At 46.8% G+C, this 12,656-nt stretch overlaps 1 protein-coding gene across 1 annotated transcript in view; it reads left to right on the top strand.

Moving 5' to 3' along the window:
• Positions 1-12,656, top strand: part of LOC143276631 (kinesin-like protein KIF28) — a 59,712-nt gene that overhangs the window by 6,643 nt on the left and 40,413 nt on the right. The window contains exons 3-10 of the mRNA XM_076581248.1: positions 299-496; positions 1,062-1,173; positions 4,860-4,967; positions 6,783-6,913; positions 7,620-7,690; positions 9,284-9,344; positions 10,715-10,879; positions 12,490-12,614. Of these exons, the coding sequence (XP_076437363.1) occupies positions 299-496; positions 1,062-1,173; positions 4,860-4,967; positions 6,783-6,913; positions 7,620-7,690; positions 9,284-9,344; positions 10,715-10,879; positions 12,490-12,614 (971 nt within the window). The remainder of the gene's footprint in view (positions 1-298; positions 497-1,061; positions 1,174-4,859; positions 4,968-6,782; positions 6,914-7,619; positions 7,691-9,283; positions 9,345-10,714; positions 10,880-12,489; positions 12,615-12,656) is intronic.

Below are 12,656 nucleotides of genomic sequence, written 5' to 3'. Positions count from 1 at the left end.
TACTGTTGTTTTGTTGTTTTTTTTGTTTTTTGTTTGTTTGTTTTTTTGTATTCTCTAAACTTGGCACTTTGACCTCTTATCCTGACACAACAACAAGAGGAGTCATTATTATCATTTATTGTTCAAACAGGAACTTCTTTTGCTAAGCATGGACTTTTTATTTATTTTGCAAACGTTTTGGTGCAGATAGTAAAGAAGGGAAATTACTCTGTAATTAATGCTAGGGGACTTAATTTATCACAAGTGAAACTTGAAGGCTTTGCCTCTCTTGTTTTTTTTTGTTTTTTTTGCTGTGAAGGTGTGGTGCCTCAGTTCTGTGAAGCCATTTTCGAGGGCATTGACAAGGAGAAGAAGGGGGGCTCGGAGAAGGAGTTTGAGGTCAACTTCAGCATGCTGGAGATCTACAACGAGCAGGTGCGGGATCTCCTGGACCCCTCGGGGGCCTCCAAGAAACGTGGACTGCGCATCCGACAGCACCCCAAGAATGGGTTCTATGGTGAGTTCCTTGTGGAGGCCCTTTCAGTGTGGCTTAACTCGCTCCATACGAACGGCGAAAGAGACGATGTTAACAGGGTTTCACCCCAGTCACCATCATCAAAATATTGCAAGCGGGAGGCTCTTATACTGAAGAGGTGAATGTTGACAAAGAATACCACAATTCTGACGACGGAAGCTAAAGGTTGGGTCATTCAGACACCCACTGGACATCCGAGGGGTATGTGTAGAGGAGAAGAGAGGGCTGGCCGTACTGAGTGAGTTAACCCTTTCAGTGCCAAGCCTGTGTTATGCTCACTGACAGTTATTTGATGTTTTTGTGCATGGAGGGTGATGATTAGAAATATGTATAGCATGCCAGCTACTGAAAAGAAAGACGTATAACCTATACTTTTTTCTGAAAGGAAAATGAACACATTATCCAGTCAGGATAATTTCACATGAATTTAATGATTTTGCGATATGAAGAAACGTACAATTGCTCAAACAGAACAGGGGTTAAACAGTGTGTGTGTGTGTGTGTGTGTGTGTGTGTGTGTGTGTGTGTGTGTGTGTGTGTGACACAGCCGAGGGACTACAGATAGTGCCGGTGGTGAACTATGAGGACATAGCGAAGAAGATGGAGGACGGCACGACCAACCGCACTGTGGCCGCCACCAACATGAACGCCACCAGCAGGTATCAGCTGAACCCTCTCTCCTCTCTCTCTCTCTCTCTCTCTCCTTCTGTCTTGTCTGTTTCATGTGTGTGTGTCTGTGTGTGTGTGTGTGTGTGTGTGTGTCTGTGTGTGGTGTGTGTGTGTGTGTGTGTGTGTACGGGTGATTAAGGAGACAGTCAGGGACAATGTGTGTGTGTGTGTGTCTGTGTCTGTGTGTGCATGTGCGTGTGTGTGTCTGTGTCTGTGTCTGTGTGTGTGTGTATGTGTGTGTGGGTATGTGTGTGGGTGCGTGCGCACGTGTGTGTATGTATGTGTGTGTGCGCGTTCGCAAGCGTGCGTGTGTGTGTGTGTGTGCCTGCGTGTGTGTGTGTGTGTGTGTGTGTGCTTGCGTGTGTGTATGCATGTTTAATTGCGTGAGTGCGTGCGTGCGTGTGTGTGTGTGTGTGTTTGTGTCAGTATGTGTGTGTTTGTGTCAGTGTGTGTTTGTGTGTGTGTGTTTTGTGTGTGTGTGCATGTCTCAAAAACATTGGTATGAACACTGTCAAGAGTACCAAACAGGTTTCTTCACAGAGACCTTAGTGTACAGCATTCATCAGCAGATCATTGAAACACAGCCACCCGTTCCATACACACAGTGTTTGTCAGGGCTGAACGATCACAACAGATTATAGTCCTTTTTTCTTTTCTTTCTTTTTTTTTTTTTGGGGGGGGGGGGGGACAAATCTGGCCACCTCTTAGCTGTTTTGATCAGAGTAGCCCTAAGAGGATTAGACACTGTTAAGGGCATTAGGCCTTCTGCCCAGGACTGAAAATAACACACAGCGGCCTGGATGGTTTATTGACGTCAACCATTTGTTGGAACAACACAGCATTCCACAGCAACATACCCACACACCCACACCCAGACAACCACCCCCATACCCACACACACACATACCCAGACAACCACCCCCATACCCACACACACACCCAGACAACCACCCCCATACCCACACACACACACCCAGACAACCACCCCCATACCCACACACATACCCAGACAACCACCCCCATACCCACACACACATACCCAAACAACCACCCCCATACCCACACACCCACCCAGCCAACCACCCTATACCCACACACCCACCCAGACAACCACCCCCATACCCACACACACACCCAAACAACCACCCCCATACCCACACACATACCCAAACAACCACCCCCATACCCACACACCCACCCATGGGGCGGTGGGGGGGTGGGAAGGTGCCCATGACCAGTGTGGCTGGGTGACTGACAGAACACAGAATGCGACATTATCATCTCATCAGGAGAAAGTCATGTGTGGTGGGGTGGGGTGGGGTGGGGTGGGGTGCATGCCACACAAACGGTGCCCAAGAGAATCACGGTCAATCAGTATGAATATGAGCACAAAAGAAACAAAACAAAACAAAAACAAAAACCCCAAAAAACAAACCATCACGTCTTTCCACACCTGTGACATTGAATGAAATGAGAGGGAAAGGGAGGGGGGGGGTGAGGGGGGGAGAGAGAAGGGGGGTGGGGTGTAGGAAGTGGGGGAGGGGAGAGAGAGACAAAAGCAGGACAGTTGCTATAGAAAGGGGAGGAGGGGGGCAGAAAGAGAGAGAGAAGGGGGAAGAGTATAGGAGGAGCGGGAGGGGGGGGGACAAAAAAAAAACAGGACAGTTACTACAGAAGGGGGGGGAGGGGGGGGGGCGGAGAAAGAGAGAGAGGGGGGAAGGGTGTAGGAGGAAGGGGGAGGGGGAGACCAAAAACAGGACAGTAACTACAGAAGAGGGGGTGGGAGAAAGAGGGAGAGGGGGGGAAGGGTGTAGGAGGAAGGGGGAGGGGGACAAAAAAACAGGACAGTTACTACATAAGGGGGTGGGAGAAAGAGAGAGGGGGGAAAAGGTGTAGGAGGAGGGGGTGGGGGACAAAAAAACAGTTCAGTTACTACATAAGGGGGTGGGAGAAAGAGGGAGAGGGGGCTAGGGTGTAGGAGGAGGTGGGGGGGGACCAAAAAAAACAGGACAGTTACTACAGAAGGGGGGTGGGGGAGAAAGAGGGAGAGGGGGGATAGGGTGTAGGAGGAGGTGGGGGGGACAAAAAAAACAGGACAGTTACTACAGAAGGGGGGGTGGGAGAAAGAGAGAGAGGGGGGAAGGGTGTAGGAGGAAGGGGGAGGGGGAGACAAAAAGCAGGACAGTAACTACAGAAGGGGGGTGGGAGAAAGAGAGAGAGGGGGGAAGGGTGTAGGAGGAGGGGGGGACAAAAAAAACAGGACAGTTACTACAGAAGGGGGGTGGGAGAAAGAGAGAGAGGGGGGAAAGGTGTAGGAGGAGGGGGGGGACAAAAAAAACAGGACAGTTACTACAGAAGGGGGGTGGGAGAAAGAGAGAGAGGGGGGAAAGGTGTAGGAGGAGGGGGGTACAAAAAAAACAGGACAGTTACTACAGAAGGGGGGTGGGAGAAAGAGAGAGAGGGGGGAAAGGTGTAGGAGGAGGGGGGTACAAAAAAAACAGGACAGTTACTACAGAAGGGGGGGGGGGGAGAAAGAGGGAGAGGGGTGAAGAGTGTAGGAGGAGGGGGGGGGGACAAAAAAAACAGGACAGTTACTACAGAAGGGGGGGTGGGAGAAAGAGAGAGAGGGGGGAAGGGTGTAGGAGGAGGGGGGAGACAAAAAGCAGGACAGTTACTACGGGAGTGGGGTGGAAGAAAGAGAGAGAGGGGGGAAGGTAATGGTTGAGTAGAAGAGGGTTATGAGTAATGGGGAAGAGAGTAATGGTTGAGTAGAAGAGGGTTATGAGTAACAGGGGAGGGGGTAGAGAGTAATGTTTGAGTAAAAGAGGGTTATGAATAACAGGGGAGGGGGTAGAGAGTAATGGTTGAGTAGAAGAGGGTTATGAGTAATGGGGGAGGGGGTGGGAGAGAGAGTAATGGTTGAGTAGAAGAGGGTTATGAGTAACGGGGGAGGGGGGTAGAGAGTAATGGTTGAGTAGAAGAGTGTTATGAGTAATGGGGGAGGGGGTGGGAGAGAGAGTAATGGTTGAGTAGAAGAGGGTTATGAGTAATTTGGGGGGGGGGGGGTTTGAGTAGAAGAGGGTTATGAGTAATGGGGGGAGGGTTGAGTAGAAGAGGGTTATGAGTAAAGGGGGGGAGGGGGTAGAGAGTAATGTTTGAGTAGAAGAGGGTTATGAGTAATGGGGGAGGGGGTGGGAGAGAGAGTAATGGTTGAGTAGAAGAGGGTTATGAGTAAGGGGGGGGGGGGGGGTTGAGTAGAAGAGGGTTATGAGTAGGGGGGGAAGTAATAGTAGAGTAGAAGAGGGTTATGAGTAAAGGGGGGAGGGGGGGAGAGAGTAATGGTTGAGTAGAAGAGGGTTATGAGTAAAGGGGGGAGGGGGGGAGAGTAATGGTTGAGTAGAAGAGGGTTATGAGTAACGGGGGAGGGGGGGGAGAGAGTAATGGTTGAGTAGAAGAGGGTTATGAGTAAAGGGGGGAGGGGGGGGAGAGAGTAATGGTTGAGTAGAAGAGGGTTATGAGTAATGGGGGGGAGGGGGAAGAAGAGGGTAGTGGGTGAGGAGGAGGGGAAGGTTTAGGGGAGTGCTTCTCCAGTCAGGGAAGCACTGTGAGACATGCTGTGGTGTTGTTGTTGTTGTTGATAATTGTTTGTTGTTGTCGTTGCTCTTGTCGTTGACAGCCGGGCACACACCATCGTGGGCATCACCTTCCTGCAGAAGTTCAAGAACGCCGCCGGGGAGGACACCACAAAGTCCGCTCTCATCAACCTGGTGGACTTGGCTGGCAGGTGAGGGTGTGGTGGGTATGGGGGGGTGGCTATTATCAGGGTGGGTGAAATAATAATGATAGTGATAATGATAATAGTATGTATGTAGCGCTGACTCTTGTGCAGAGACAAATGGAAGCGCTTTCACACCAGTCATTCGCACAGGTGTGTAGGTGTGTGTGATGGTCACTTGGGTGGGGGTGGAGGTGGCTGTCTGTGTGGGTGTGGGGGTGGTTGTCTGTGTGGGTGTGGGTGTGGTTGTGTGGGTATGGGGGTGGTTGTGTGGGTGTGGGGTGGTTGTCTGGGTAGGTGTGTGGGTATGGGGGTGGTTGTGTGGGTGTGTGGATGTAGGGGTGGTTGTCTGGGTGGGATTGGGGGTGGTTGTCTGGGTGTGTGTGTGTGGGTATGGGGGTGGTTGTCTGGGTGGGTGTGTGGGTGTAGGGGTGGTTGTCTGGGTGGGTGTGTGGGTATGGGGGTGGTTGTCTGGGTGGGTGTGTGGGTGTAGGGGTGGTTGTCTGGGTGGGTGTGTGGGTGTAGGGGTGGTTGTCTGGGTGGGTGTGTGGGTATGGGGGTGGTTGTCTGGGTGGGTGTGTGGGTATGGGGGTGGTTGTCTGGGTGTGTGTGTGGGTATGGAGGTGGTTGTCTGGGTGGGTGTGTGGGTATGGGGGTGGTTGTCTGGGTGGGTGTGTGGGTATGGGGGTGGTTGTCTGGGTGGGTGTGTGGGTATGGGGGTGGTTGTCTGGGTGTGTGTGTGGGTATGGAGGTGGTTGTCTGGGTGGGTGTGTGGGTGTAGGGGTGGTTGTCTGGGTGGGTGTGTGGGTGTAGGGGTGGTTGTGTGGGTAGGTGTGTGGGTGTAGGGGTGGTTGTCTGGGTAGGTGTGTGGGTATAGGGGTGGTTGTGTGGGTGTGGGTGTGTGTGTAGGGGTGGTTGTCTGGGTGGGTGTGTGGGTATGGGGGTGGTTGTCTGGGTGGGTGTGTGTGGGTGTAGGGGTGGTTGTCTGGGTGGGTGTGTGTGGGTGTAGGGGTGGTTGTCTGGGTGGGTGTGTGGGTATAGGGGTGGTTGTCTGGGTGGGTGTGTGGGTGTGGTTGTCTGGGTGTGTGTGTGTGAGTTTGTGTGTGTGTGTGTGCGTGCATGTGTGTGTGTGTGTGTGTGCAGTGCGTGCATGTGTGAGTGTGCACAAGTTTTTATATTGATATGCACTTGTACGTATCCTAATTTTCTACTGTATCTGTGTTTTTGTATGATTTTCAATTTATGTTTGTATCTTGTTATGTACTATCCCCCCCCCCCCCCCCCTCCCAGTATTCCTTGTGACCCCGGTACACTTGGTAATAAAGACATATTCTATTCTATTCTATTGTGTTCTGTTCTATTGTATTATTATCATTATTGTTGTTATTATTATCATTATTATTATTATTTATCATCATCATCATCATATATATATATGTATAGTTATTATCATCAATGTATATAATTTCCTTTTCATTAGAAATATGTTATATTGTTATTTTTGTTGTTGGTGGTGTGTTTTTTTGTTTTTTTTGTTTTTGTTTTGTTTATGTTTTCGTTTTTTTTAACAAAACTTAAATCAGTCATTTTCTATATGTAACACACACACACACACACACACACACACACACACACACACACACACACACACACTTTCACTTACTCGCATGTGTACACAGTAATCCCCCCTCCCCCCTGCCCCCCCCACTCCCCCCCCCCCCCCCTCCTCCCACTCGATTTTTTTTCCCTACCCTCGTCTAATATCACTTAACAGTGAAAAGACGTTAAACTAAAAGAACGAACGACACAAATTCCTGTCCACAGCGAGCGTGCGGACAGCACGGGGGCGACTGGCGACCGTCTGAAAGAGGGTGCCGCCATCAACCAGTCCCTGTCCTGTCTGGGTAACTGCATCTCTGCTCTGGCCGACAAGGCGTCCGGAAAGAAGGTCAAAGGTCAGCAGGTGGCTCGGTCCATCTTGTCTGGTTTTTTTGGGGGGTGGGGGGGGGGGGGGGTGAGGAACTTGTTTTTCATGTGTGTGTGTGTGGGTGTGTGTGTATGTGTGTGCTTGAATGTAACTTTAATCTTATGGGGTGCGGGGGATGTGCCAGTTTTGTTGGTGGTGGTTGTGGTGCAAATGTGTGTGTGTGTGTGTGTGTGTGTGTGCTTGAATGTAACTTTCAAAGATCTCTGGGGGTGGGGGTATGCAAGTTTTTGTGGTTGATGTGTGAGAGAGACACAGAGAGAAGGGTTTTTTTTTTGTTGTGTGTGTGTGTGTGTACACATGTATTTGATGATTTGAAAGTTGTGCACTTTTGCTGTTTGCGGTGGTGGTTTTTGTGTGGATGTATGGCTTTGTTTATGATTGTCCAGCCATGCATGTGTGTGTGTGTGTGTGTGTGTCTTTGCGCACATAACTTTCAGAGTTACACAATTCGCTGATCATCACGGAACACAGATAAATGAACACACATAACCACATATGTGTGTGTGTTTTACAGTGGAGGTGATTCAGCACATGTGTGTTTTACAGTGGAGATGATTCAGCACATGTGTGTTTTACAGTGGAGATGATTCAGCACATGTGTGTTTTACAGTGGAGATGATTCAGCACATGTGTGTTTTACAGTGCAGATCATTCAGCACATGTGTGTTTTACAGTTCCCTTTCGGGACTCCTCGCTGACCAAGCTGTTGAAGAACGCTTTGGGTGGCAACAGCAAAACCATCATGGTAGGTTGTACACAGAGGGAGTTTTGTTTGTTTGTTTATTGATGATGAATGAAGATGATGTTTCTTCTTCTTCTTCTTCTTCTTCTTCTTCTGTGTTCGTGAGCTGCAACTCTCACGTTCACTCGTATGTACACGAGTGGGCTTTTACGTGTATGACTGTTTTTACCCCACCATGTAGGCAGCCATGTAGGCAGCCATACTCAGCTTTCAGGGGGGGGGGAGGTATGCTTGGTATGTTCTTGTTTCCATAACCCACTGAACGCTGACATGGATTACAGGATCTTAAACGTGCATATTTGATCATCTGCGTGCGTATATGCACGAAGGGGGGTTCAGGCACAAGCAGGTCTGCACATATGTTGACCTGGGAGATCGGAAAAATCTCCACCCTTTACCCACCAGGCGCCGTTGCCGTGATTCGAACCCGGGACCCTAAGATTGAAAGTCCAACGCTTTAACCACTTGGCTGTTGCGCCCGTCAAAGATGCTGCTGTGTGACAAGGCTGTACTGTGTTTTGTAGTGCTGTCACACTGATGTGTATGTGTGTTGTCGTCATCGTGGATGTGTTATTTGCCGTGTGAAATGTACTGGTGGGGGGATACAGTGACGTGTGTGTGTGTTGTCGCCATCATGGATGTGTTATTTGCAGTGTGACGTGTACTGGTGTGCGGATACAATGATGTGTGTGTTGTCGTCATCGTGGATGTGTTATTTGCAGTATCAAGGGATGCAATGATGTGTGTGTGTGTATTTATCGTGGATGTGTTATTTGCAGTATCAAGGGATGCAATGATGTGTGTGTGTATTTATCGTGGATGTGTTATTTGCAGTATCAAGGGATACAATGATGTGTGTGTGTGTATTTATCGTGGATGTGTTATTTTACAGTATCAAGGGATGCAATGATGTGTGTGTGTTGTCACCATCGTGGATGTGTTATTTGCAGTATCAAGGGATACAGTGATGTGTGTGTTGTTGTCATCATGGATGTGTTATTTGCAGTATCAAGGGATGCAATGATGTGTGTGTATTTATCGTGGATGTGTTATTTGCAGTATCAAGGGATGCAATGATGTGTGTGTGTGTGTATTTATCGTGGATGTGTTATTTGCAGTATCAAGGGATGCAATGATGTGTGTGTGTATTTATCGTGGATGTGTTATTTTACAGTATCAAGGGATGCAGTGATGTGTGTGTGTATTTATCGTGGATGTGTTATTTGCAGTATCAAGGGATTAGGTGATGTGTGTGTGTATTTATCGTGGATGTGTTATTTACAGTATCAAGGGATGCAATGATGTGTGTGTATTTATCGTGGATGTGTTATTTGCAGTATCAAGGGATGCAATGATGTGTGTGTATTTATCATGGATGTGTTATTTGCAGTATCAAGGGATACAATGATGTGTGTGTGTGTATTTATCGTGGATGTGTTATTTACAGTATCAAGGGATGCAATGATGTGTGTGTGTATTTATCGTGGATGTGTTATTTGCAGTATCAAGGGATGCAATGATGTGTGTGTGTATTTATCGTGGATGTGTTATTTTACAGTATCAAGGGATGCAATGATGTGTGTGTGTGTGTTCCAGATTGCTGCTCTCAGTCCAGCTGACATCAACTATGAAGAAACACTCTCCACTCTGAGATACGGTCAGTGACTTTGCACTCTGGACCTCAACTCTGAACTGTTTGCATTACACTTTGTGAGTCTGCCAGCCTGTGCACAAAATTAGTCAGCTAAAATTGATTAAGGCAAAAATGTGTAGACTTTGCATCAATAGGCAAAAATGTGTGGAATTTTTGCATCAACAGGCCAAGATGTGTAGACTTTGCATCAATAGGCAAAAATGTGTGGACTTTGTATCAATAGGCCAAAATGTGTGGGGACGTTTTGCATCAGTAGGCAAAAATATGTAGACTTTTTGCATCAATAGGCAAAAATGTGTAGACTTTGCATCAATAGGCAAAAATATGTAGACTTTGCATCAATAGGCAAAAATGTGTGGACTTTTTGCATCAATAGGCAAAAATGTGTAGACTCTAAATCAATAGGCAAAAATATGTGGACTTTGCATCAATAGGCAAAAATGTGTAGACTTTGCATCAATAGGCAAAAATGTGTGTACTTTTTGCATCAATAGGCACAAATTTATAGACTTTTCATCTATAGGCAAAAATGTGTAGACTTTGCATCAATAGACAAAAATATGTGGACTTTGCATCAATAGGCAAAAATATGTGGAATTTGCATCAATAGGCAAAAATGTGTGCACTTTTTGCATCAGTAGGCAAAAATGTGTAGACTTTGCATCAATAGGCAAAATTATGTGGCTTTGCATCAATAGGCAAAAATGTGTGGACTTTTTGTATCAGTAGGCAAAAATATGTGGAATTTGCATCAATAGGCAAAAATGTGTAGATTTTGCATCAATAGGCAAAAATGTGTAGACTTTGCATCAATAGGCAAAAATGTGTGGACTTTGCATCAGTAGGCAAAAATGTGCAGGCTTTGCATTGATAGGCAAAAATGTGTATACTTAGCATCAATAGGCCAAAATGTGTGGACTTTGCATCAACAGGTAAAAAAAAAATGTGTAGACTTTGCATATGTGTAGATTTTGCATCAATAGGCAAAAATGTGTAGACTTTGCATCAATAGGCAAAAATGTGTTTTTGTGTGTGTGTGTGTGCGCGCGCGCGCTTAAAGTTGACTTCATCAAGATTTTGCACCTTACAAATATTAGTAGTAGTAGTAGTAGTAGAAGTATTTTTATGTATTTATCTTCTTTTTTTTTCTTTTTTTTTTTGTTGTTGTTATTTTATTTTATTTTATTTTCTGAAGGCCTGACTAAGCGCGTTGGGGCTACGCCGCTGGTCAGGCATCTGCTTGGCAGATGTGGTGTAGTGTAGCTTAGCGTGTATGGATTTGACCGAACGCAGTGACGCCTCCTTGGAGCCACTGACACTGACACTGACAGTGATAGTGATAGTGATGCAGTGACTGGGGTCTGTGTGGACAGCTGACCGCGCCAAGCAGATCAAGACCAAGGCCACCATCAACGAGGACCCCACGGAGAAACTGATCCGAGAGCTTCAGGAGGAGAATGAGCGTCTGAAGGCCATGCTGTCAGGCGACGCCAAGATGGTGGTGATGAAGGACGATGATGAGGAGCTCGACGATGCTGGTGGGTATTTGTGTTTGTATTTTATTTATACATGTTATTAGTAGTTGTAGTAGTTGGGTTTTTTTATGTATTTATCAATTAGTTAGTCACCCTTTTTTTTTTCTCAAGGCCTGACTAAGCGCGTTGGGTTACGCTGCTGGTCAGGCATCTGCTCGGCAGATGTGGTGTAGCGTATATGGATTTGTCCGAACGCAGTGACGCCTCCTTGAGCTACTGAAACTGAAACTGTATTTGTATTTGTATTTCTTTTTATCACAAACAGATTTCTCTGTGTGTGAAATTCGGGCTGCTCTTCCCCAAGGAGAGTGTGTCGCTACACTACAGCGCCACCCTTTTTTTTTTTTTTTTTTTTTCCCCTGTGTGCAGTTTTATTTGTTTTTCCAATCGAAGCGGATTTTTCAACAGGATTTTGCCAAGAATAATCCTTTTGTTGCCGTGGGTTCTTTTACGTGCACAGGACCTCGGTTTATCATCTCATCCGAATGACTAGCGTCCAGACCACCACTCAAGGTCTAGTGGAGGGGGAGAAAATATCGGCGGCTGAGCCGTGATTCGAACCAGCGCGCTCAGATTCTCTCGCTTCCTAGGGGGATGCATTACCTCTAGGCCATCACTCCACAGTGAGTGTGGGTGTGTGTGTGGGTGTTGCTTGTATGTGATATGTATGTATGTGTTGTATGTTTGTGTAATGTGTGTGTGTGTGGGTTTGTTTAAGTATTGTTAAGCATGTGTGCGTTTGTATGTGTGTCAAGTCAAGTCAAGTCAAGATTTTATTTCATGATGGTAAATGGAATAAGCTATCAGGAGAGAGAGACAGAGAGAGAGAGAGAGAGAAGAAACAAGCAAGTGTGTGTATGTGTGTGTGTTGCTTTTATGTGTTTTGTATGTGTGTGTTGTATGTATATGTTTGTGTGATTTTGTTTGTGTGTTCATATGTGTGTGTGTGTTTGTTTAAGTATTGTTATGTGTGTGTGTGTGTTGTGTATGTGTGTGTTGTATGTTTATGATGACATGATGTGTTGATAATGTATGAATAATGTGTCAACAGTGTGTCAAAGATGTGTTGTGGTGTACACACAGAGCTGGCCAAGCTGAAGAAGGAGATGGAGGAGGAGTACCAGAGCCGTCTGGAGAACAACCAGAAGTGATGTGATGTGTTAATGATGACGATGTGTCAATAATGTGTCAACAGTGTGTTGTGTATACATACAGAGCTGGCCAAGCTGAAGAAGATGGAAGAGGATTACGAGAGCTGCTTGGAGAACAGCCGGAAGTGATGTGATGTGTTAATGATGACATGATGTGTCGATAATGTGTCAACAGTGTGTCAACAATGTGTTGTGTTGTATACACAGAGCTGGCCAAGCTGAAGGAGTGATGTGATGTGTTATCAATGTGTTAATGATGACATGATGTGTCAACAATGTGTTAACGATGTGTTGTACTGTACACACAGAGCTGGCCAAGCTGAAGGAGGAGATGGAGGAGGAGTACAAGAGCCGCCTGGAGAACAACCAGAAGTGATGTGATGTGTTAATGATGACATGTGTTGATAATGCGTCAATAATGTGTCAACAGTGTGTCAACGATGTGTTGTGCTGTACACACAGAGCTGGCCAAGCTGAAGGAGGAGATGGAGGAGGAGTACAAGAGCCGCCTGGAGAACAACCAGAAGGAGATGGAGGAAATGGCCAAGACCTTCGAGGAGAGGCTGAAGGAAGCTCAGCTGTCCGGGGTCAGTCGAGGGTCGTGGGGTCACGCCCTCTCTCTATCCCTC

The sequence above is a fragment of the Babylonia areolata genome, chromosome 32, assembly GCF_041734735.1.
Source record: "Babylonia areolata isolate BAREFJ2019XMU chromosome 32, ASM4173473v1, whole genome shotgun sequence".
Classification (NCBI taxonomy): Eukaryota; Metazoa; Mollusca; class Gastropoda; order Neogastropoda; family Buccinidae; genus Babylonia; species Babylonia areolata.
Note: the sequence above shows the minus strand (reverse complement) of the source record. Positions and strands in the feature narration are given on the sequence as shown.